The following is a 27,538-nucleotide window of genomic DNA, read 5'->3' as shown; positions in this document are numbered from 1 at the left end:
TATGAAATATTCAGGGGAGCTCGCAACTTTTTTTCAAATGACAGCAGATTTTCCGCAGATTTGGGCCAAAATGCACCGCGTGACGTCATAACAACGCGCATCCAGTCAAAGCCTTTTTCGATTGACATGCGTCGGACATGAGTAGAGCTGAAAGGTCTCATTTTTGCCAGTTTTCTGAAGAAAAAAACGACACTAATTTTGAAAAAATCCGCATCGAAATCAAGCGTTTTCGGCCACTTGAATGGCAAGAAAACGCTGAAATCCTGTATATCGCAATATGCAGTGTACTAAATACCACAAAAAGGGTCAATTGAACAATGTCCTTATGACCAGTGATGAGAAAGCACATTCGCTCGGCCATCATTTAGAAAGAATTATCTATAAAAGAACGTTGTCTAATCCACTAGTGTTGACATTTTCCTTTTCTTCGATCTTTTCAGTGATTTGACTCATTTGATTCCGAGTTAAATGATTTGTTCAGATTCGCATTAACATTACTTATGATTTATTCCTGGTGTACTTCCTGAGTTCTTAACGTCAGCCAGCACAGTAAGTAATAACGTTAGTTAAGTAAACCTTTGTAAAAGCTCGTTTTGACTTTGAACACCGAATGGGAGAGAAGTGAATCTCTAATATGAATGAAATGATTCACTGACTCGAGATGGTTCAAACGGGGCTTCCGCAGATGCGCAACTACAAATACGAGTTACACAAAATGATGTGAACGTACGTAAAATGTATGTCTAGTCATCTTAAAGGCCGTCAGCAGCAACTAAATGCGACTAAATGAAAGGAACGGCTCAGTTTATGGCGGTGACTGATACCGATTCGTTCTCCTTAAAGAATCGTTTGCGAATGAATCAGATCTACACTGCAGAACAAATGAGATCTTAACAGGTGAACGTATCTTGTCTACAGTCGGATTTATCGCTTGTTTCCTCTTATATTATTGTTAAACCTATTTTTAGAGTTTTTTAAGCTTTCGTTTCAAGCTTGGAACAGTCTCGTTCTATCGGCCGATCGTTTTTTTTCTCATTTGACGTATCTGTTTATAGAAAGGAGCAAAACTAATCTGCCAACAGATTGAGAAAATGTCAAGCTTGAGATGAATAGAAACAGGCTGATTAATCTCGTATTTGATCCATAATACTCGCATTATAAGATATATCGGATAAATTTGCCATAATCAAGGTATTTCCACTTCGCCAGATTTTTATGATATCATTATTTCTGCGCTGTTTATGCGCATTACAGATCAAAGGTCTGTTCAGTATTTTCAGCGGCATTCCGCGTATCATTCGGAAGTGTTACCGGCTGGAAAATCGATTTTTTTTCTTTCGGTTCTGCTATAAACGACAGTGTTTGTGCTTGTGTAAATAATACGGAGACTCTGACCGCTGACGGTAGTTACACAGTCATATTTACATTCGGTTCTCTCAATAAAATCGATTTCATATGTTCATATGTAAGCCACGAGAGTGCATGTGCTATATTTAGGAGGTTGGTCTGAGAAAAACGCAGATGATTTACATTATTATTATTTTTTTTTAAATACTTTGTATTGATACTTAGCAATTCGATTAGCTCTCATTAAACAGTGCGGTTAGTAAGGTTAGCCTGGCATTTTACATGGGGTTGGATTCGTTTGGAGATTTCGGCCGCCGTAGAGCATTTCGCAACCAAAACGTTCTGCCGGATTGGAAGCTGATTTGGGAGTGTGAATTGTTATTAAAGTATGAACTGCAGTGATTATCCCGTAGCTCTAATCACAAGCCCGTATTAGATTGTTGTCACTGACGACCGAGTTGATTATATTGTTTTCAAATGTGTGCAGCAGATCTGGGCTGCTTCGGGGCTTTTTTTTTTTTTTTTTTTTTTTTTGCACGCCAAATGTGCAATTTGTGCAGAATGAGAAATGCGCCGAGGGATTTTGGAAAAATGAAAGACGATTTACAAATTAGGCGGAAAACGTCAAGCCTTCAGAAATACGGCTAGTCGTGTTATCTCTTGATTTGCACTCTCCAGGCTGATAAACCATCCTGGCCTGCATCTCCTCACCGACGCTCCAGATCCGGGTCTGCAAGGCCTCTGTGGTGTCATATGTTGACCTCTGAGCCTCCCCCTGGGTGCCAACATGGGCTCAGAGCTCTAACATATGTTAGCTTTTAGCGTCGAGTCCTTCGGCTTAGAAGCTCTCGCCGTGTGGACGTTTGAAAGCCTTGAAGAGTCGATTCAAAAATATTATTAGCATAGCGTGTGTTTTTTTTTTTGCATTTCGCGGGAAAGAACTTGGAGAACGGGCGGCCTTCTAAAGTTTCCGAAAGCATGCCTAAGGCGAGCGCTGTCTCTCTTTATCAGTTAGGATCGCGAGCCGTAAGCAATGCTCCAGCGCAGAGTTCAGAGCGAAACCAGAAATGATTCCCCCTGATCGAAAAGCTCTCGCTTTTCATGTCGTAGCACAGGTGCTGTTGAATTCTTCACTGTGGTTGATCAGAAGATGTCGGTTAATTATCTATAACAGCAGCTCTTGTGCAGCGCATAACTGAGGGCTGGAAGGAGTCTCCAGCCTCTATCTCTGTAAAGCTAGAACGTTACGTTTTCCATCTTTCGTCTTATATTAAATCAGGGTATACTGGATATAATGTCATTTTCGGCGTTACATTAGCAGAATGGTTGTTGGTTGTATGTAGCTAGATTTCCAGTCACTCAAATTCAACTGGATTCGTGCCGAATTAACTTACCACCAAAACAGTACAATCGTCTGCACGATCATTTTTACATCACTGGCACTTTCCCATTGAAACTATTCAAAACCAGATGCTTCAGTACTCCATTATTCCAGAACTCGGTGCTTTTCTTCTTGGCCATGTGAGTGCTAGAGAAGCTTGTGTTCCAGCGCACTGGGTATGCAATGAAGTGAAAATCACATCCAGTGCACTTGAGCACAGAGCCAATGCTGCAGTACCTCTCTCTCTCTCTCTCTCTCTCTCTCTCTCTCTCTCTCTCTCTCTCTCTCTCGCTCGCTCGAACAGATTCATATAGAAGAATTTGTGCTACTGATTAAATGAATACTTTTCAGTTCATTAATAAGAGAACGAGCGTATATCATCTCAAAGGTTCCGTGCGCTTCTTCATGGACACGTGCCTCAAAACCTCTTTTCATAGACAGAAAAGATTCAGTTGAAATGAAGACGTTTAAAAAAATAAATAAATAACATTTAAAAAAAGCTATTTCTGGTTGACAGCCAAAAGAAATCTCCGATTCCCTACGGAATCTCCGGGCCTTTTTCGTACCGTCGTTTTTATCCGAGAGCCCGTTTTTCTTCTCTCTGTCTGGTCTACTGGAGTCAGAGGGATCAGTTTTCACACGGTGCTACCTCTTCTCAGATATCTCCATAACCCAATCCTGCTTGTTGCACGTTCTAACCGTTGACCCTCTCCGGCTCGGTGTGTGTGCAATGAGGACATCCTGTAGCCGTGACATGTTTTCCTAAACCCACGTTCCCCACCCTGTCCTCACTCCCTCACTCGGGTTTCACTCGGGAGAGGGAATCTGAGCACGGCCCTGGAGTCAAGCGTCACTCGCCCTCCCTGCCTCTCTGCGCTTATTAGATTAGTCGCCAGCTGAGGCCAACATGCAGCACTTCCTGTGACAGACGCTCCCTTCCTGTGAGGAGACCTTTGGCACAGAATCGGGCCTCTCGTTATTTTCCTCAGCGCCCAATTGTTTTCAGTCGTGTACGAATATGAAACGGTGCTCGCCAACATTCGGCCCTTGACGTCTAACGCGTGAGAAATTCCTAAAGTGCGTCTGTCGCTAAGGGCGCAACGTTTATAATCAGCCACGTTCGTTCTAGCTCGCCTTTGTCCTTCGTCCATGCTTTTGTTGGATGTCATTGTCACTTGGGCTTGCCAAAAATTTGACAAACGCTGTTTTACCGCTCCTTACCCATATCTGGTTTGTTTCCCTATCGTTTTTTTCTGTCTGTCTCTATCTGGACAGCGCACGAGATCTTAGCTGCGTTCTGTTCTACTATTCAGAAGTATCGAACCCAAACATCCTTGCAGATACGTCACCTGGTCATGCTTCTCAGCGAATGTCGGTCTTGCTTGTACTACGTGCAGGTTTGTCTGTGGGTCATTTGTCCACATTGTGTCCACACATACGTTATTGTTTCTACAGTACCACCTCATTCACAGGGACGTGTATAGTGGACCCTCCACATAATCTAACAAGAAATGGAATTTTTTTTTTTTTTTTTTTTTAATCAAACTCATGTAAAAACGTACGTAACCATAATATTGTTTATGGTTTATGGCGTTTATGGAAGGAGTCTCCGGCGTCAGTGGTTTGTCACAGTTTGTAGCTGCAATAACAAGATGTCATAACAGGAACTAGCTTGTTATGCAGGATGCTCTACAACATGGGACTAAAAATGTTTACAATGTTTGCTTTGTTTTTCATTCTAATTCGAAAAAAAAAAATGGCATTGCTGGCAAATTGCTGGGGTGTAAGCGGAATAAAGCGGAATATACGTTCACGGGGACCATTCATTTTCAGTGAGAGCTTGACATGAGCGACAGCGAACGTTGACGACTAGATGGAATTTTACGTGCCAAACACAGACAGGAAGAGTGAAACGTCCCAGTGCCGGGATAGTAAATATAAGCACTCTTGGAAGGCCACTCGACCAATCAGATTTGTGGACCGGAACTAAGCTTTGTATAATAAACAAAGTTCTTGCATATTAACTTAATTTTCACAGAATGGGCATGTACTATACGTGCGATTTAAATATGCATTTGTAAACAAAAGTACTACATTGTAATGGCGATTGGGGGAAAACATGCGTATCGATTGTTTTTCTTTATTCCATGTGTGTAATTTTCAGTTCATTTGTATTTTCAAATGCAAAAATGTATGCGTTGACATAATGTACAGTGACACTCATCTGGTTCTGGTGGATTTTAGAGCAGATGCTCGCACCAGAGCTGTTCTACGGCTAGAGATTCTTGGCAGCACCAAAGACAATTCTTTGTGAACGGCTTCCAAATGCCTGAGTGACTCGCCAGGGAGGAAACGAGGACGTAGCAAAGTGTCAACGGACTCGTTTCTATCCGGCATGGTTCAAAAACACTGACGGCTGTTACAGGATGTTTAATACGTGTTTAATGACAAATGATATCCTTTTCATATTTTTCCATTATATTTTCAGCTAAGTAGTTGATACGAGGTAGTTAGATACAAGCTGTTGTCACGTAGTGAGGTTTTGGACGTGTGCAATCGGAGTTGAGAGCTTTATTGAGGGGGGGTATAATCCTAGAGCAGGTAAGAACAGGCTAGAGCAGGTAAGGCAAGGCTTGGTAAACAATAGAGACTATGGCAACCGAGCGCATTACTTCGCAACGACATATAGTGACTGAACAGTCTCTTCTGTAGTGTGGTGTGATTAGTCCACAGGAGAAGGTGACGTGTCTGTGTGTGGTTTTGGTTGTTGTAGTCGTCGGCCATGTTTGTAGTTTGCCGTGCCTTCTGGGAAATGGAGTCGCTAGTTTGCCGTGACATGACGGCTATCAAACTGGAGCTGCTATAACCTTATAGCCTAATGTTAAGCTCTCACAAACATAATCATAGGAATATTGAAGTCAAATAATAGATTAAACCATGATGTAGTGCAGACCAGCAGTGTGGAAAATGTTAGCATTAGCTTTACCGTATAACACTGACATTTCCTTTCCTTTCCTACAAAATGTATTTCTGTCTTTTCAGAATTGTATTTTATGTGTCTGCATTTCATCAGTTGCAGTATTTTTTTTTTTCGTTTATTTTGATATATTTATCTCTGAGGTACGTAGATATGTATAATTTATCCAAACATTTTAACTTCCTTTATGTGTCTAAATATTCTTAGACATCAAACGCTCCGTCTCATCCATTATCCATTTTGAAGGGGCAGACTGAGCTCATGGTTTCCCTAACACCCCTCATCAGCAGTAAATACAGTCCATTCAGCAGCAGCGTGATGTCCTCATCGAGCTGAAAGCACACACCGGATCCTCTGGGTCCTGCACTATAGATCAGGCTGAGACAGCTCAGAGACACGAGCAAACACACAGAGCCGGCTCGCTCATCACCGATTCGGCTTCATTCTTACAGTCCGGTGCAGAATAAAAACACTACTAATAGTGTGGTGGAACTGAAGAAGAACATTTACAACAGTAACGATAAGCGTTTTCATTATATATCACCCATCAGCAGCTCAAAAATACTTCACATGGGACTCGAAGAACATAAAGCAAACAGTTCTGATCGATTAAAACCATTAACTGAATGAAAAATGATCAGAATGCAAAGGTATGTAAAAAAAAAACAACAACATGAAATGTAAATCATAAAAATAACACAGAAGAAAGGGGAAACAAACAATGACACAGTTATCATCTATCTTTAAAGAAGGCGTGGTCAGTGTCTCTTTTATTATCAGAGAAGGAGGCGTGGCCTCTGTGTCAGTACAAGTGAAAGACACATGGTCCCTGTGTCAGTACCAGTGAAGGAGGAATAGTCCTCTTTAAAGGAGGCGTGGCCCCTGTGTCAGTACCAGTGAAGGAGGAATAGTCCTCTTTAAAGGAGGCGTGGCCCCTGTGTCAATACCAGTGAAGGAGGAATGGTCCTCCTTAAAGGAGACGCAATACCAGTGAAGGAGGAATGGTCCTCCTTAAAGGAGATGTGGCCCCGGGTCAATACCGGTGAAGGAGGAATGGTCCTCCTTAAAGGAGGCGTGGCCCCTGTGTCAATACCAGTGAAGGAGGAATGGTCCTCCTTAAAGGAGACGTGGCCCGTGTCAATACCGGTGAAGGAGGAATGGTCCTCCTTAAAGGAGGCGTGGCCCCTGTGTCAATACCAGTGAAGGAGGAATGGTCCTCCTTAAAGGAGACATGGCCGTGTCAATACCAGTGAAGGAGGAATGGTCCTCCTTAAAGGAGACGGCCCCTGTGTCAATACCAGTGAAGGAGGAATAGTCCTCCTTAAAGGAGGCGTGGCCCCTGTGTCAATACCAATGAAGGAGGAATAGTCCTCCTTAAAGGAGGCGTGGCCCCTGTGTCAATACCAGTGAAGGAGGAATGGCCCCTGTGTCAATACCAGTGAAGCGGGGTTAGCTAATATTTTTTTTATTATGAGATTATAATATCATAAATATAAGACCCCTAAACTTATTTCTAGACATATTTATTAATGTTATGCTTGAAATTGTATTATTCCATTGGCAGATCACTTTGCTTCTTTCTAGAAATAAATGCCAATGCCAAAAAGATATTTTTACTTGCTAGGATATTTTTCCAGTATTTAGTTACTAGGCACTAGCCAATATGAGTTTTCTAGCTAAACATATTTTCGAAAATGATGATAAATTGGTATAAAAACGGCCTTTTTCCAGATTCCCGTCAAATTAGAGAACAAACAAATTCTTTACCCGTTTAGCAAGAAAAACACCGAAACTCCTGAATCCTCTTTGTTTGCTTTGTTTACTCTTTCACACTCTTACTTTTTCTCTTACCGTATTGGTTGCTGGCTCCTGCGCGTCACCTTGTACCTGGACTTCTTTCAGGGCTAAAGTTTATATATAGTTTGATGTATCTGAGCTGGTGTATGGTGTATGAGAAAACATTTCACAGCACTGACTGTGTATTAGTGCTACAGGATTGTCCGTGCGTTTCACAGTATCTCAAGAACATCGTATTGTAGAGTGAATCAATAATCACCTGTTTTTCATTCAGATATGATGCACACTGTAGCTTTAATTAAAGTGAAGCCAGGCGTAATTAAAACGAGAGCCGACGCTGAAATGTTTTGACCAGCGTCACACTGAGACAACTCAGGGACACGAGCCAACACACTAAGAAGGCCTTTCAGAGACAAAATTGCTCACCCTCGTGGTGTCTTGTAACAGGGAGTGTAATTTTGAAGCGTTTGCATTGCATTAATTACAGCTGCAGTACTGACATTTTGCCTCTTTATCGCCATCTCTGTTTGAAACATGAAACTGCAAGTTACTTGCGGAGATTTTTGTTGTCGTTTTTTTTACGTGGGTCGAGCTACGGCTCCACTGCGCAGATGAATCTGATGGTTTGAGGTATTCGTACATGTTGTATATTACTTTACAACGGAGGTGGCGGCGGATACGGTTTTCTTGGAGTAGAGGTTTATTGCTCTCTCTCATAGCTAGCAGAAAATAAGTGCAATTTACCACACTGACCATAGTGAAACAAAACAAAAAAAACAACAACATAAGAAACTCGATACCTATCTGAACCAAGCGAACAAGTGCGCTAATGTTAGCTAGCTACCTATTGAGCCACTGAAAAATCTTACCTTGCCATCTCTGCTTCAGTATTCGGTCCCTTCAGATCTCTGAGTTGTCGCCACCTCTCAAAAGCCATGCAGATATTTCTTCTCGTTTTAGCACGGGCTCTGCCGCTTTCCCTTCACGACTCATAGTAGCCGGCTCTTCTTCTTTCTGCATATGGACGTGACTTAACCACGGAAAGGCGCGGTGACATCAAAGGCCGCACAAATCACGTCAAACTGACGTTTCCCGTGAAATCCGTCCCGTCAGCTCAAATAATAAATCGTTATTTTATTTAAGGTTACTGTTGCAAATCGGGGTAAGGTAAGTTATGATTTTTTTTTTTTTCCTTTTTTTTTTACACACTTGCTCGATAATTAGTTTTTGTTCATTTTTAACCAAAAAAATGTTTGATCCTGCAGCTTAAACGCTAGAATCAATCGAATCAATCGCACAACGGCTGGTCGTTTCCTGAAAGCCAGCAGCTTTTTCTTTGGCTAGTTATGATCATTCCTGTATGTTTATATTAAACCTTATGAAAGGAAACCCCTGTTGTCTTTTCAGATTAAACTTTCTCTTCCTGTTTCAAATGAGCCAGCCCATTATAAATAGGCACCCTTAGTAATGCATTGGAAAAGCTGACGGTAAAGCCGAGACCTCCCATTTTACATTGTAGCAAGCCTCGATTACGAGCGCTGTTAAAAACGTAAAACGGAGGATTATTGACAGAGCAAGTACAACAGAAGTTCACCATTATCTACCAAGCGCAGGAATGGCGAATTCTTACCGAGCTGCACTCAGGCACTGTATTATTAATCTGAATATTCAAAATGAGAAGCTCCTGAAGATCCACATCACCTGTTCTGAGATCAGGTGCATTTAAATAAAGTCTCTTTATTGACGCTTATCCATTATCAAAAATGCAGTCGGAGCGTATCGATGGAGCCGTAGGCAAATCCATAATCACGGTTTGGGTAATGCTCGAGAAAACAGCTACAGCAGGACTACGAACAGGGAACGCAACGCAAACAAAGGAACTAGAAACACGAGAGATTACGAGACAATGAACTTGGGAAATGAGATGATTCCCAGTTGAGGCAATATTTGGTAGCACTTCCTATGCATTTATAATGTGTTATATATAGTCGCATAGATGGTATGTCATAAAGCCAGGTATAAAATAGTAATAGTTGCATACATAACACTTATAAAGCTTGAGTAGATGCCAGGTTATGCAGCGTAATTTTAATATCTGTTTGTAAGAACATAGTACATGCTAATTATGTAATAATTCATTATAGCATACAGCATTGGTTTATCAAGTTATACTCCACTCAGTTAAGGGGGAAACCACTTGGGGGTATGCTGTTACAGGAAAACAATCAATGATAGGGTGGTGTGGGGTTACCTGGCGTGAAGGGGAGTCACTTTTACCAGCCTGAAGTGGATTATTTTCCAATAACCGCACATCCCGAAGCATGGTGACCTGCAGTGGATGGCATACCACCCAGCGTGTGTTTCCACCTCACACCCATTGTTCCTGGAATAGACTCCAGATCCTGACAAACACCGCGTCCAGGAACAGGATAGAGCGGTTTTCAAAGATGAACGAATGAATGATCTTTAGAAGCGGTGGTTAAAACTGATATTCTGAGTCTGATATCGCAGTACCTGTCGCTTGTGTGACGCGTAGATGTGTTTCTTAGCTACGTATTCTGTGTCGGTCGTAATTTTAGCACTTGGGCGTACACGGGTCCTGTGTTTATAAACCAGCAAATCGCTTGTTTCTAGCAAAGATTCACCACATATGGCCGTCTCCCAATAGAGAATCTGTGATGTGTTCATGGATTAACACGATGGTTAATTCTCCAGATGGTTTCATTACGCAGCTGTAAGGCTGTTAACCAGGGCAAAGAAATATGATCGTGTCACCCCAGTTTTAACATCGCTCCATCGGCTCCCGGTCCATTTTAGGATTCTGTCGTTTGTCTTTAAAACTCTTAATGATCAAGCTCCTTCTTATCTCAAAGATCTTCTCACACCACGTCCATCCAGCAGATTTCTACGATCTTCTGATAGGTTTCTTTCGCATGTCCCTCGATGTTGTTTAAAAACTAAGCCGGATTGAGCGTTTTCAGTCGCCGCCCCGCGTTTATGGAATCGGTTGCCAGTGTATATCCGCCTTGCACCCTCAATTATCATTTATAAAACGAGGCTGAACGCTTCTCTCTTCTCCCAGGCGTTTTAATCTCATTTTTACTATTGCCTATTGTCTTTATTTATTTGGTTTTATTCTGTTTTCTATTTTACTTTTCTTACTCTGGTCAGCCTTGCTGTGTTAAACGTGCTATATAAATAAAACGTACTTATTTACTTGATTAATTCGGCAGGCACAGCAGTGGCACACGGGCAGTCCTGAGATCTGCGGACTGCGTGTCACGACATTAAACCCGTTTCCTAGTGACCTATCCTGAAATGATCGCTGTTTGTCACTGGGGATTGCAGCACTGTGCATTAATGATCATTACCCACATGAGTACATCACTTAAGCTTGCACAGGAAGTTGCTATTTTAATACATGCGGCAAAAATAAATTCTTCAACGCAAAAATGATAACTCGGAAGTGTATAAAGGCGAAGATTTCAGATCTGCCGTTATGTTCATATCCCTTGTGAGCTGGGCTTGGACTGAGAGTACTGACTCGCACCCATTCCCACACCCCAGCAAACTCCTTCTGTCCTTCCCATGCCTGGACTGTTACCCACAATGCCCCATTCGTGACATTCAGATGTTGCTGTTTCCCAGTACTACGATTTTACAGGCTTTATATATTGTAAGTTGGATGTTTTTAGAGCGCAAATATGTTTTCCGCTGCCATCTTCCTTTTATTAGTTCTGGTATTAAATTCCTACGTGGTTCCGTTATGTAACTACTTAAGTTATGTTTTTCAACGTCTATAGCAGTTTTCTGCTTTAGGGAATGCTTTGCTTTAGTCGGTCATAAACCTTGAATGCAATAATGCGCAAGTATAAGCTGTATAAGGTCATTAGGTACATTCGTAAATGATGCATTCGGCTGCAGAGGTCTGTGGTTGAGTTCAGCTTATTGTATCTTGCGTTTGTGTGTATATAATAAAACAGAAATTCAGTTTGTTTGAAAATGCTATACGGTACATGCTGTATATAACATGTATACACCACACGTATTAATATAACTGCATGGCACATAATCCATTTATTTAGTTTTAATACTTAGAGGTCGGTGGGTTATGGACAGAATCTTTACAGCAAATAGAGCAATAATGAAAGAAAGGAGTTGCCAGGTACAAAACTTAGCATTGTTCAAACAACATTTTTAGGGTCAAACATCATCCTACTGCATGGAGTGACAATCCCTTTTAGCCAGCGAGCCCATTTTAATGGCCCCAAAACCCGATTGCTAGGGATCTTTAAAGTTGCTCCGTGTTTGATCATTTTCTTGCCAATTCCCACCCACTAGCTAACTTCTCGATCATATAATAGCTACCAGCCAAAGAGTGTGAACACTAACACTCGAATCCTTCGAGACGCGTGAAGCCGATAGCAACGCCAGCCAATAGCATCTTTCTAAACTGCTGCTCATGCTGTCCGCCCTCTTCCGCATACACAAACTGACAGATGGCCACAATCGGCTGTTGTCACTGTGATTGACAGGAGAGAGAGCATGCCATTTCTCTCACCCAGAGAACACGGAGCGATTTTTTTCGCTTTCGGTTATGGCTGGCTGTTGCATTATCAGCATTTTATACTCGAACTCGACGTCAAGGAATTAACATCTTGAACATCTTTATCCTAACTGATAGGATCTTGATCCTGACTTAATTACGAGTCATATCTGATACACAAGCAAATACGTAACAGCTTTTAACGTGCGTGCTTCATGGTCGTTCAAATGCTTGTTGAAAAAGTTCACTTTCAGTCTCGTTTTTAAGATGGAAAGCGGATAGAATTTTCCATTTTTGGCTTCGTGGGCAAGCATCGGGGGTTTAACGCCAATTGAAGCAAATATATAGGTAGCCAGTGAAGGAACGTAGCCGTGGAGTGATGCTTGAACTCGCAGGGATGGAAGACAGGCTGTATTTTAGTGCTGAACATGGTATTATGTGGAAAAACATAATGGAAGAGAAAGGCAGCAAATCAACCCAGTCAATTTAATGTCACGACTCTCAACATAAAGCTACCTCTCAGGGCCGACATGCCAAGGATGTCTCGTGTCAGGATGAATGAGTCACGTCAGGTTTATTCAGTGGATCGGGTTTGTTATAGTTTATCTACATGTGAGCTACTGTTTGCGTGTATGTGTGTGAGGCGGGGTTCGGTGTGGATTATCGAAAAGTCAACCACTGAACAGGAAATGCTTGACACGGGCACGCGCGCAAGAAGAGGTGGTAATATTCTAGTGATAATATACAGTGCACACTGTATCACTTACCATACTTTCACCACTATACGCGATCTTGTACAGCATAATCAGTGCATTGGAATAAATGTAATAGGTCTATTTATACCACTGTCGATTTCTTTATTCTGATTGGTCAGAAGGTGTTTTGTGCAGAACACAAAGATGTTCAGTTCCAGCTGAAAGCAAATCGCAAGTTTGTATTAATGCACTCGCTGTAATACATTATCGTTTCTATAGCAACAGCTCATTCACAGGGACTTGAATGGCAGACCCTATCAGCAGGTTTAAAAACGTTTTGCGATACATGTATGCTTTCGTGTAAAACATCTGTTTCGCATTTTCCGAAGGAGTCTCCAGCCTCAGGCCTTTCTAACGTTCAAAAATCTTATTACGTTCAAGGAACGACTGATTGCAGCTGCTATAACTTAAGTAATAAGAGTAATAACAGCGCGGCTCAAGGCCCCTTTCCAGAACCTTCAAACTGACCGTCAATCAGTGGTGGAGTGAACGTCCAACCTCAGTCTGGACCACAGAATCTGTCACTATCTTCAAAAAACTGCCAAAGACCCGCCTCTTCCGTGAGCACGTAACTAACCTCTAAAATGCCAACCCCACCTTATTTAAATAAACAAATAAATAAATAAATAAATTTACTCTGGCTCTTACGCCTCTACTCTGCGCACTCACTTGTAGCACTACTCGTGTTGTTCTCCGCTTGATATATCGCTTTGCTTGTATTTCCTCATTTGGAAGACGCTTTTGGATAAAAGCGTCCGCTAAACGAATAACTATAAATGTTATGTAACAGGAACTAACTTGTTTCATGGACACTCTACAACATAACTATAAAATGGATGAAAAGTACGAGTCGTTTTTTAATAAACAAATCACTGACCGTTTTTGGGGGGGGTTTTTTTGGAAAGTGCTAAAAGTAACTCGTCAGACCACATCACACCATGTCACTGTTCAAGTTATAACAGCACATCCTCAAGTGTTTTATTAGTTGCTTATTAGTGTTTTTAGCAGCAGCTAAGAGGGATTTTCATGCTTCAGTAAACAAAATCACAGTTGTTTTGCCAAGCAGAGTTCACCAACCTGTAGGCTAAATTCTTAGCTGACAGACATGTAGCTGTGTGATATGCTAACGGTAATGATATCACAGTATGTGCTATGCTAACAGAGTTACCTAGCTGAGTACAAAACAAAGCAAAACAAAACAGACAGAATTTATGGTTTATCTGGTTCTCCAAAGCCGTGTATGGTCCAGAACGTATGGTATGTCTGTTAGGTAAGAATGATCAACGCTAGCAATAATGCTCGAGTCGGTTAGCAAACGTGGACCAGACATGCTTCAGTGTACGCTTAAGCTGCATCTGAGGTAAGTTCATTTAGAAATAGAGCTGAAATGAGGTTGAAAAGATTAAAGAAGGTCTTGTCCAAATGATAACTCATCTCTGTGTTGCCATGTGGTGGTTATTTGGGACATTGGGTCATTACCCTGAAGAGAGGATTTTACACTCACACACACACACACACACGCGTGCGCGCGCTAGGCATCAGGTTTCAGCACTGATACATCTCAGCCTAGCTAATGGACATACAGATCAGTGTGTGCATTATTTGTGGCTGTGTGTGTTTTACAAAGCAGTAAAAATGCAGTGATTGATTGGGGCAGTGCAGCTGTGAGTGTGTCTGTCTCACCATCAGCTTTGCGCTTTTGAGGATTTGTGTAATATTTATTTATATAACCAGATCATTGACAGAGAGCAGCAGGCTGGTGAGCTGGGATTCGCTGTTGTGCTTCCAGTCCAGTGCTAAATTGGTGTCAGTAGTGTGTTTCGAAATCTGTGGTTGCCATAGCTTTCAAAAATCCGCTTTTATTTTTTTTTTGTTTTTGCAGTAACACTGGTGGCTTAGTGGTTAGCACGTTGGCCTCCCACCTCCAGGATTGGGTGTTCGATTCCCACCTCCGCACTGAGTCTTCTTGCTGTTCTTCAGGGGTTTCACCTGGGTACTCTGGTGTCCTCCTACAGTCCAAAGACATGCATTGTAGCATTCGCAAGACTGATTGGCTTGTCCAAATTGTTCCCTGTGATGGGTTGGCACCCCGTCCAGGGTGTACCCCATCTTGTGCCCTGAGTCCCATGAGATAGGCTCCCTGCGACCCTGTGCAGGATAAGCGGAACAGAAAATGGATGGATGGAAACACAATACATCACACTGAACTGCACCGATATAGACATATCATAAATCATATTATAGCAACTCATTAAATCATTCATACACACTCCTACTACCAATATGTTCTACTGCCGGGCCTTCAGCATAGTTCTATTTACAGACAAATGAGAGGAATATTGAGTACTGGCAAAAGTATGAAAGCAGCTCCACTGCCGCCTGCTGCGGCATTAAACTCCCTGATCTCCCCATATTATTAGCATATGTTCTCCATATGGAAGTGCAGAGGAAGAGCGAGTGTGTGATTTGATGCTGGATGAAGTGCAAGACTTGTATTGCTTAGTGCGAGAAGGCCAGAATGGTGTGAGTTCAAATCGCAGCCCTTGACCAAGGCCCTTTCCCCTCAAATTGTATAAATGTGACAAATGTGTGTCACTCTGGATAAAGGCATCTGCCATAAATGTAAACATAAATGTAGTGCAGATAATTAGGCTTTCGGTGTTCATTTTTCTCAGACCTGTTCCGTTCACGTTTGTTTCGCATTTGTCCGTCTGCCATATCGGTATACTGATCCGTGAGTTGGACAGAGAAGATATCTTCTTATTTCTAACAGGTGTCACAGGGCTGGTGGAGATGGATAAAGAGGGCAACCGAGAAATCGATTTTGCTCTCTGGGACATGACTGACACTGACACTGGAGTTTATCAGGTAGCTTCATTTTAAAGCAAGGATCTTTCCATTCAGCGGTCATATTGTCCTGAACGTTGTGCTGAATTTCGTGTGATGTGTGTACGTGTGTTTATCGCAGATCGTGTCAGTGTATAACAGCAGTTTGAAGCAGATGATTCCTGAGCCGGGGATGAAGGTGCACTGGCTGAAAGGCGTTCCTCCTCCTGACATCCCAGTTTGTGGCTTTAAGAACGACAATCCTTCCTGTGTGGCCAGTAAGCAGCACTAGAACCCCTCCTTCACTGCAAAATCCACTCAGTAGCTGCTTATTTAGCATGTGCACTTAAATAAACTCATTTTGATGTATTAGTAAAGGAAAACAGACTCTCTCTCTCTCTATATATATATATATATATATATATATATATATATATATATATATATAGATCGATAGATAGATAGATACATAGAGAGAGAGAGAGACATACATGTATATAGACATACATATATATATATATATATATATATATATATATATATATATATATATATATAGACAAATCTGCATATTTTTTGTCTTTATTTCAGAAACGGTCACAATGCATCAGATGATCTCGATAGTGGTGTGCTTCATCTTCATCATCATCGTCACTGTCACGGTCTTCATCTACAGGTCAGTTAAACACTGTTTGCAGCTTCTAATATTGTTTCTCCACTTTGACCCCTCATTTATCCTCATTATCACTCCCTTGTCTTTCTCTCTGTGTTTCTTTGTTCCTGTAATTGTCCATTTTTCCAACACATTCTCATCCAAACCATTTAAACACCTGTAGTCTTCTCTCTCGTGTCCCATAATTCTAAAAAAAAAAAAAAAAAAAAATGTTCTTTTCTTCTTCTACCTCCTTCCTCTTCCATTTCCTTCTCCATATTGTTGAATCCCAGAGGTTATTTTCAGACTGAGGAACAAGAGTGTGCTAGAGAAAATAGACTCGTCTTCGAAAAAAGCATGCATTGTTACGGACATAATACATTCGTACTTCGTTTCCACAGTCTAAATATAATGTTTTCTAACGTGAAATATTAGATACGTGAAAATGTATTTATAGAATTAGGCATGAATAGGCTCCTAACTCCGACCTCGGTGACGTAAATCGGGAACATCGGCGATTTAGCCGATAAACTGTCGATATCTATCGATAGACATTTTTCTATGGTCTTATCGCACAGCCCTATCCAGGAGAAATAAAATATTAATAGAAAAAATCTAATTCTGTAACAAATCTAGCCTGAAAAAAATCAGAATTTCTTGTAGCACAACGAAATGTGAAGTAACGTGACATAATGTAGGTCACATGGTAATAACATTAACCACCCAAGTTACCATAAGAGCAACACAATTTGCACTGATATTTATGTCTGTTTGTTTTTCTTTTTTTCAGCAAAAACAGTGTATTCGCATCAAAGTAATTTTTCCTATATTGTAATTAAGCAATATCGCATGAGCAAGAGTGTGATTACACTGCGTATCAAGTATTGTACCTAATCCCAGCCGTGCCGAAATTCACTATCACCGTATAACTGCGAGTGCAGTATTGCTTAGAAAATATTAAGCAGTTCTATAAAGAAGAAATTAATATAGAGTAACCGACATTTCGGACAAATGCTCTGCTAGCGGAAATAAATCCCGAAGAAGCCACGCCCACCTTTATAGAATATCGGCTAGCTGGCTAGCTAGCTAGCTCAAAGTTGATTTCTGTTACATTTGCTTCTGGAGAAAAGCCTGATGAGCTTTCATATTTTAAGTCAAAAGTTATATTCCTGAACAATATCTTTTGCCGTGTCAGCTGATGATGTCACTAACAATACTGCTGTGACCGTTTCGAACTAGGAAGTGGCATTTTTTTCGTGACGAACACAGACGGGCGAAACGTCCCAGTGCGGTTGTAGTAAATATAAGCACTCTTAGAGCGCCAGTCATCCAATCGAATTAATGGACCGTAACTAGCTGTTGTATAATAGAGCATTTGAGGAGTCTGAGTGTATGATCGTTATAGATGGTTGTCTTAAATGAAGTGTCTCGATTAAAAATTGCCCGTGGTAAAACTTAGTAGTTGTAAAAATGTTTTCAGCATGAGCGTCAGAAAAGAAAAGCGCTATCGTGTCACTTCTAGTGCAAATCTCTTAAGCTTGTAAATCTCCGTCGGAAAGTGACGATTGGTTTTCATTGCTTATTTCTCTTATGCATCTTTGTGTATTTATCCTTCAGTACTAAGTATTGAGTTTTTGGTAACGCTTTCTATGAACGTCACACTTGTGATGAACTATGAGCACATTCATATCATGGTACAATGCATTCGTGAGGTATGAAACTCATCGTTGTAAATATTTATGAAAATGCGTGCGTTCTTATGCATTACGAACTGTTAGCATGATATATTATACGTAGTGTTCATAACATGTTAGATCACCAATACCAGAGAGACCAAGCAGCACTGTATAGTGCGTTGTGACAACTATCGTGATTTTTTGTTGTCGTTTTCTTCAATTAATTAATTATACCAGAGAGATTATCGGGAAATCATTCAATCCTTCTGAAGAACTTGACCGAGAACTTTATCAGGTTTGGTCTTCAGTATTTCTATGATTAAACACAAAGCAGTAATAAACTAAGGCATAATGTACTTGGTATTGGTGATTATAATGTTTTATAAACACTGTTTCTGCGACATTAACGATTTATTTGTTAGCCTTTTATAAATATTACTATAAACGTCATGCTCTTCAACTCCTTTTAAACTAGTGCTGTGTTGAACGTGTGCCTGTGATTAGACGTGAACTGCGTTACAGATATCCTGAAGTATCGATGCAAACATGCTAATGTCACGCAGTTACTGCGCATCAATCATTCCCGTCCTTTAAAATTAGAAGTATACAGCATTTCTTCCAGAAATAGTAAACAGGCAGACTGGCTGCTTCATTCCATTAACCTCAGACATTACTGTGCACACACACACACACACACACACACACACACACACACATTCAGAGATAATGGCCCAGCTTTAAAAGTGAAATTTAATAGACTGGTGAAATAGTTGGAAGATATTTCATAACTATTTCATAACTAAAGTCATTTCGTAGGACTTGTGAGACAAAATGCCACTTTGACTCAAGCTTTATGTGAATTCTGCAAGGAGTGTGAAATTAATACAGCCTACTTGATAATCTGAAGACTTTACTGAGGCAGAAATCGTACTGACTGACGCTGGAGACTCCTTCCATTAAATAAACGTCTCCTCACAGAAAACGTCGCCATATCAACAATTTAAAAATGTTCCCTGTTAAATAACAACACACTTTTTTTTTTTTTTTTAAATCTGAGATTATGTAGCTCTGACCAATCAGATTTGAGAATTCAAAATCCCTGAGGTATAAATCAAATTATTGGTTAAACTGACGATTACAGTGACAAAATGTAATCAATGACATATGGCCTTGATCACTCGTTAGTCTTTCTCTACAAAATGTTTTTTTATCTGCAACCTACATTTTTGTCTCGACACCGAGTCGCTGACATTACATTGATCTTTCCTTTCTTCAGCTAATAAGCCTTGACATATACAAGTCTATTGATTTAAAAAAAAAAAAAAAAAAAACACTTTCATTAGAGATATATCCAAGTACACACCTATCAATCTCCATGTTAATGATGATTTATATAGACTTTCATAAATGTCAGTAGTGTTTACAATGAATGCTACTGCTAACATGTGTACACTCTCTTTCTGTCATTGAGAAAAAGATATTGATTGTAGTACATACTGACTCACTAAAACGTACTTCGGAGCACCACACAAGGAGCAGGTTGTAGCTGTTTGTGAACAGTATCCATGTTTGTTTTGACTCTGCACTTTATTTTGTTTCCACTCATAAACCTTTATGAGGAGAATTCAAACCTAGCTTAGCGAGAGCAACAGTAAATAAGATAAGATAATTAACCAATTAGGAAATTGTAGCATAAACTACAAAAAAAAAAACCCTCATACTTTAGACATTCCCAGAATCCCAATTCTGACATACTATCATGTGTAAGTATATTTAAGAGAGGAGTGTTTTTGGTGTACTTTTTTACATGCTAGCATTTGTAAGTAGATCTGAAGAAAAGTACACTAGATGCCTAGTATTCTGTATTCCAGCTATTATTTTAGTCGTAGTTGTAGTTAATCATCCGGGACTGAGCCCAGATTCTTCTCCTTCGAAAAACCTGAAAAAATTGGATTTATCATAAAACTTTGCCCTGGAGTGTTATCACTGTTTGCAGGACGACCAGACCGATAAAATGTCAAACTTTTTGGCTATTATTTATTAAAATAATTTTAAAAGAATAAATTCTCAGATGGTGATGTATGGAATGCAATGCAGTCTAAGTTTAATAAATACAATATGTTTATTATATAAATAATTACTAAAGTTAATGTAGCAATACATATATGAACGGGTCGATAAATAAATAAATGATACTGAACTCATTATTGTAAAATATTATTTCACAATGCTTATTTTCACAATAACGTTGCAACACTTCCGTTTCTATTTCTATTTATAATAACAGGTTTTATTCTAAAATGGCTTTTTTCAATTCATAATGGCACTTTTATTTCATAATGGCACTTTTATTTCATAATGACGCAATGGTTTCATAATGACGTATTTCACAATGATGCTTTTCATTCATGATGACACGTTTCATAATGACACTTTTGTTACACAATGACAGTTATTTCATAATGACACTTTTATTGCACAGTGACACTTTCATTAAATAGTGACACCTTTATTAAAGACACTTTTATTATACAGTGACACATTACAAAAATGACACTTTTATTTCGTAATCACACTTTTACTTCGTAATGACACTTTTATTACGTAATGACTTATTTCGTAATGACACTTTTATTACGTAATGCCATTTATTTCATAAAGACATTTATTACGTAATGACATTTATTATGTAATGACACATTTATTTCGTAATGACACATTTATTTCGTAATGATATTTATTTCATAATGGCATTTATTACATAATGACACATTTATTACGTAATGACATTAATTACGTATTGACATTTATTTCGTAATGACATTTATTACCTAATGACATTTATTTCATAATGACACATTTATTACGTAATGACATTAATTACGTAATGACATTTATTTCGTAATGACATTTATTACCTAATGACATTTATTACATAATGGCACATTTATTACGTAATGACATTTATTATGTAATGACATTTCTTTCGTAATGACAATTTTATTACGTAATGACATTTCTTTCGTAATGACAATTTTATTACGTAATGACACATTTATTTCATAGTGTCAGTTTTCCCATAGTGCAGTGTTAAAGCATTTGCTTTATGCCTGGGAAATTGTGTGGTCAAATCCTTTCTCTTTGTTTTGACTCCAATAATCAGAACAACCTCATGTCGGTTCATTCAAAGTCTCTCAAAGAATTTTAGGAGAAATTTAAGTAAGCCGTTACCTACAGTAAATGAAACACAGGCAAGAACCACCATTAAACCTCCTGAGACTTTTCAATAAAGAACTTCTCCTCTGAGTGATGAGGGGTAGAAGCATTCTCGTTAAACACAAAGATAACTTTGTAGCTTTGATATTTTGGGAAATGTGATGTCTGGCAGCGGAAATGGAGGTTTTTTTTGCTACCGAGTTTGACTGAAGGCTCTTGGAGGAATTGGAATTTTTCTTTATTTTTCTTCTCTTTAAATAGAGTCAGTATGAACTCAAAATATCCGAATGCCCTAATACTCTGAGAACGTTAGATCTGTTAGGTCCATTCGCGCCATGTTCTTTTTTTATCTTCCATCTCTACACACTTATTCCTGTGTCTCATTGTCGTTTATGGTTCTCCCTGTCCTTTACGTTCACTCGCTGTGTCTCGCTCACCCACGCGTTCTGTCCTTCAGAAAGGTGAAGTTGGAGAATGAATTAGCAGCACAGCTGTGGAGAGTGTTCTGGGAGGACATTCAGATTAATAACCTGGAGAAAACGTTGCGTAGGACATGCAGCAGATTGACACTATCAATGGTGAGGACACACACACACACACTGACAGAGTTCACTGTCTTGTCAAGTTGAACGACTGTGTTGAACCTTTACAACACTCAATGCAAACGTTTAATTGAAAATGATATATTTCTTATACAACTTTTATGCTTAACATTACTGGGCTTTCTTGCTTTTCAGTGAAAGCTAGTAAATTGAAAGAGAGGTGTATTTTTTTCAATATTGGTGTATTAGCTATAAATATGGATCATAGAGGTGATTTAAGTGGGTCCGTGTATATGGTGTTTCTACATTTCTTTTTGTCCAAAAAATATGGGAAAACATAGAAACAGTTTTTTTTTTTTTTAATTATTATTATTATTTTAACTGTTTTTCCTTACCACACAATAATGTGTTCCATAATGTAAGAAATACATTTTTCACTCATTAATATTTTCATAACTTAACAGCTTTTTTCAATACAAATATTCATTCATATTTTATTATTTCTACTTCTTTCACAATGTTAAGTCTAGAAATCAAATATTCATTCATCTAAATATATTTTTTTAAAACCCCCCACTGCAGTTCATCTCAGACGGAACAGAGACGAGTTGGGAGTACAAGTCAGAGTTATACAGGCTCTTACCTGTTTAAGATGTTTATAATGATAAATAATGATAACTGATAATAATATAATGATAAAAATTGGATTCACATATTCAGAAATGAATATAATAGAAATGACTATTTTTTGTGATTAAAATATTTTTAAATGGTAGCACCTGCTGATTTATTTTTTTTCGTATCTCATCCACCTTTACTGTTGTCGCCTTCTTCCTATTTAAAAAAAAAGAGCACTTTTTAAAATAAATAAATAAATAAATAAATGCACTCGGCTTTTTTAGGAATCAAGCATCAAGAAAGACCATGAAAACAAAGACAGCAACGAAAGACAAACGCAAGACTAGTAGTGCGGTGCAAACCGTGGCTTCATACACATAGGTGTACTCGTTAAGTGAGTGAGAATCAGGTCCAGGTGGTCATGTGATGATGATGATGATGATGATGATGATAATGCTGTGCGGTGCAGTGGCTTCTGGGAAACTGTAGTCCAGAATCCTTTCCGGTAAATCCATGACAGCGGTCTTTATTCTAATCTTCTTGTGCGTAATGCTTGCAGTAATTCCTGGCACCACAGCCAGGTTATTCCTTATTCGAAAATTTCATCTGAGATGACTAAAAACAAGCAAAAGAGAAGCACAAGGGGGTTTTGTAATATGTATTGTCTTGAAGCAACAACAACAACAAAAAACTGTTGAGAAAAATCTCGATTGTACAATATCTTTTGTTTTCAAAATGACAGAGAACGAGTACACTGTACACCCATGTCATTGCCTCCGTTTCTTAGTTACACTCCCACATGCCATGTGGAGGATTTCCAGGCATGTTCACTATGTGTCAGTACACATACTGTATCCTCAGCATTTTGCATTATTACTTTCCTGTAAGTTACGTGGCTGTACATTTAAGAAAAAAAATCAAGGGATGATCAGTGCTAAGTAGTGAATAAGGGTTAGACTATGTGCCAGAAATCCTCAGTGATCTGTTACTCAATTTCCTCCCTACAGAGAGGCTCCAATTATGGCTCACTGCTAACCATGGAGGGAAATGTTCAGATTTATGCCAAGACCTGTTACTACAAGGTACGAGAGCTTTTTTTGGGTCTGTTTTTTTTTCGGAAAGATGATAGAATACACAAGGGTTCAAATTAGGTTATGATAACCATGGAAAAACCCAACATGACAGCTTTTCAGTACCTCATGGTACGAGCCCATGTGTATTCATCCTTCATTTGTTTCAGTCATAAAAAGGTTATGACAATATAGTAATAGTATAGTTCAGGGAATATGATATAAATGATTCAACCGAGAGGAAACTTAATATGGTTTGCTTTTTTCTCTCTGCAGGGAAACATAACAGCCATTAAGTATATAAACAAGAAGCGCATCGAGCTTACCAGGACGGTGCTGTTTGAACTCAAACATGTAAGTGTGCCTGTACTGCCCCCCTCTGCTGTGGGACTTTTGCCGTAAATTATTATATGTGACATTCTGCGAGAGGATGGAGGTCCGGGATACAGAGTCGTGCTGAGGAGGGATTGATCTTCTCTCCTGTACTCACAGATGCGTGATGTTCAGAATGAACACCTGACGAGATTTATTGGCGCCTGCATAGATGCTCCAAACATCTGTATCCTCACTGAGTACTGCCCAAGGGGCAGCTTACAGGTCGGGATACACACCGTTTATCTATACACACACACACACACCAGTACAAATATACATCAGAAGACTAGTTCCTGTAAAACATATCTGATTACAGAGCTTGTGGGAGAGGAATTGAAGTGTGTGTGTGTGTGTGTGTGTGTGTGTGTGTGTGTGTGTGAATCCCATTTAACTTTGTCCTTCATATAACCTACCATGTTAGTACATTCACTGTGGGTCCGGCTATAATTAAAGTGGTGTGTGTGTGTGTGTGTGTGTGTGTGTGTGTGTACCCTACAGGACCTCATGGAGCTTGAGAGTATTACACTGGACTGGATGTTCCGGTATTCTCTGATCAATGACATTGTCAAAGTGAGTTCGTTACACTATGACACTTTTAAAGCTGTTAAATCTTGTTTATGTTATTATCGATCGTTGATCTTAAACCGGTTATTTTGAGAACGAGGACCCCAACGGAGGGACGTGAAATGCTGTGCATCATGATGTCTCACTCAGTACGTTTACACGGACAACAATAATCCGATATGAACCCGATTAAGACGATACTCAGATTAAGAAACTAGCATGTGAACAGAGATTATTGATGATCCTTAATCCGATTAAAGTCATACTCGAAGTAAACACAAATGGAATTAAGACGTGTGGAGTATTCCTGTTTTAGTCGCGTTACAGACATGTACACACCTTAATCACACTATTAACGTCGTGTGGGAGTTTTCACCGCATTGTGCGACAGGACACGTTCACACACGGCAGCGCTCGACCGCTTGACGGCAAACGAGAGCACGGCTGCGTCCCAAACCGCGTACTTACCTACTATATAGTCGGGGAAATACATGTATTACGGCTACTATATAGTAGGTAAGTACGCGGTTTGGGACGCAGCCCACGAAAGGAATATTCTAAAAGCGACTCATGTAAACACCTTAATCACAATATTGTTTTATTCAGAATAAGGTCAATAATTAGATTACCGCTGTCCGTGTAAACGTAGTCACTGTAAATTGATCTTTATCTCTACAGTGTCAGCTAAGAGAAAGAAAAATATCAGAAACGTAGAAATCTGTAGACACTGATGCAGGGATGGACGCTGTGGCGGTAGAGTTGGTATCTTGGAACAGAATTTGATGTTATCCCTCATTCTGACCATTGTAAAGTCCTGATACGGCCCATTCATCCACATGTGTCATATATGTGAGGTCAGGTATGTAAAAACAGAGACTCTGTCAAAGCAGCCGGATTTAAAACACCAATACGCACTGTTGTTAATCCAAAACCCAGGCCAAGAGCAAAAACTTAACATAGTTTTCATGGGAATTCAAAACAAGGGTACTAGAAACAGGAGAAACTCAGGAAGCTGGAAATGGGAAACATGAAAGAACGCAGGAACAGGAAACACTAGGAAACATGGTTTTACTAAAAAAAAAAAAAAAAAAAAAAAAATCCCTCCCTGTATACACTGCCAGAGTTTGGTTGAACTTCAAGGAATGGGCTTAATCATATTTATTCATACATTTAGTCTAGACTTTGAAAATTTTAGTAAGAAATAAGTTTAATAGGTGAGTTGAGATTTTACTGGAAGCCTGGAGACTGCTGAGGATGGTACCGCTTGAAGTAGCATGGAAATGGTTTTGGACCTCAATTCCACATGGACGTTCTCGCTGTGGTTGCTGGGACTACGGTTGCTGCGATGATCTTAGGACTGCAATTACTACATACAGTTCTGCACTCAGGTCTCCTTTAGTGAACAGTGGACTAGTTCAACAAACAGACTTCATATAAAACCATCATGAGCTTTCTTTTACGTTCACTCTATCCGTCGTTACCCAGATGAGGACGGGTTCCCTTCTGAGTCTGCTTCCTCTCAAGGTTTCTTCCTCTATCACCTTAGGGAGTTTTTCCTCACCACCGTCACCACCGGCTCGCTCAATAGGGATAAATTCACACACTTAAAATCCGTATCCTGTGTTTATATGTTTCTGTAAAGCTGCTTTGAGACGACGTCCATCGTTAAACGCGCTACACAGGTAAAATTCAATTGAATTGAATTGAACTTGGTCTTAAGTTACTTACAGATGCGTGATGTTCAGAATGAACACCTGACGAGATTTATTGGCGCCTGCATAGATGCTCCAAACATCTGTATCCTCACTGAGTACTGCCCAAGGGGCAGCTTACAGGTCGGGATACACACCGTTTATCTATACACACACACACACACCAGTACAAATATACATCAGAAGACTAGTTCCTGTAAAACATATCTGATTGCAGAATTGAACTTGGTCTTAAGTTTCTTACATTAACCGCTTCACTAAACAAATGCTCTCGCCTTTAATAAAACACTCGTTTGAGAGAGTGCGTACGATTAAAGCTAAAGCCCTGAAATGAAAAGAATGATGTATTTGATGGACCACTTATGGAAGTCTGAACTTGTGAATCTTTTGAGCTTGGCACGTTTGAGCTACAAAGTGGTAAAAAAAAAGAGAAAAAACCGTGGATGTCTCCATGAAAGCACACTTTTGTTAGCAGCACACTAGCTACGTAAGGTTATGATGTATTTACTTTCCAAAACATCAAACTGTATGGTCCGTGTTTCGGATAGATTTAACCAACTAACGTATCTGTGTTGATTGATCCAAAGTATATACCGCTATAAAGTCATTTAAAGTCGTGACGTGATACGTTTTTACTGTTGATGGCTTGTCGACATGGCGTCAGGGTCGAGGAGACCCTCTCACCTTTCCGAGTATGAATTCCGAGTCGATGGGGGCATTTCCTTTGTTTTTTTCCTAGCTAAAGTTGGGAAATTCTGAGCTACGCGCTTTGGTCGGACGTAATTTTTTTGCCTTATTTACTTGCCAGTAATGGACATGTTGAAAATCTTTGGACTAGCAGTGTAACACAGTGTTAACAAGATGGCAAGAAAACAAGTCGAGATAATGACGAGGGGCATCGAGGGGAGGCTTCAAGTGGTAAGAAAACAGGAAGTAGGAAAGGTGCGGGAAATGCAGGAAGTCGGAACAGGAGGCTTGGCCTCAGTAAAGAATTCTACAGTATTCTTTAAATTGCCCAGATGGTGATAAAATCCCAACAATTACTGTGAGCCTTAATAGCATTAATAATGCAGAATAATAATTCATTAGGGAACTAGTCATGAAAAATGAATCATGTAAATAATTCAAGTGATTCATGAGCATGACAGACGCCGTCTACTGAGCGGTCTGTTATGTGAAATATTCATAAGGCGTGATTAGAGCAGGACTTTTCAGATTCGTTGCATTTTGCAGGCATAATAATAATATAGTCTCTTGTCCACACAGGGCATGTCATTCCTCCATAACAGCGTGATCGTCTCTCATGGCAATCTGAAGTCCTCCAACTGCGTGGTGGACAGCCGCTTCGTGCTGAAGATCACAGACTACGGGCTGGCCAGCTTCCGCAACGAGAACAGCTCCGAGGACACATACGCTTACTACGCACGTGAGAACGCAGCGATGAGTAAAAATCTGCGACTGAGCGAACACATAATGATAGAGGA

General features: G+C 39.8%; 1 protein-coding gene across 2 annotated transcripts in view; it reads left to right on the top strand.

Annotated features, from left to right (window-relative positions):
• Positions 1–27,538, top strand: part of npr1a (natriuretic peptide receptor 1a) — a 98,371-nt gene that overhangs the window by 59,739 nt on the left and 11,094 nt on the right. For both annotated transcript variants that reach the window (XM_017482439.3, XM_017482438.3), the window contains exons 6-14: positions 15,577–15,671; positions 15,772–15,907; positions 16,221–16,305; positions 21,631–21,751; positions 23,341–23,415; positions 23,680–23,757; positions 23,896–24,000; positions 24,277–24,348; positions 27,321–27,480. In XM_017482439.3, coding sequence (XP_017337928.1) covers positions 15,577–15,671; positions 15,772–15,907; positions 16,221–16,305; positions 21,631–21,751; positions 23,341–23,415; positions 23,680–23,757; positions 23,896–24,000; positions 24,277–24,348; positions 27,321–27,480 — 927 coding nt within the window. The remainder of the gene's footprint in view (positions 1–15,576; positions 15,672–15,771; positions 15,908–16,220; positions 16,306–21,630; positions 21,752–23,340; positions 23,416–23,679; positions 23,758–23,895; positions 24,001–24,276; positions 24,349–27,320; positions 27,481–27,538) is intronic.

Source organism: Ictalurus punctatus, chromosome 12, assembly GCF_001660625.3.
Source record: "Ictalurus punctatus breed USDA103 chromosome 12, Coco_2.0, whole genome shotgun sequence".
Classification (NCBI taxonomy): domain Eukaryota; kingdom Metazoa; phylum Chordata; class Actinopteri; order Siluriformes; family Ictaluridae; genus Ictalurus; species Ictalurus punctatus.
The sequence above is the reverse complement of the archived record's forward strand: the minus strand, read 5'-3'. Positions and strand labels throughout refer to the sequence as shown.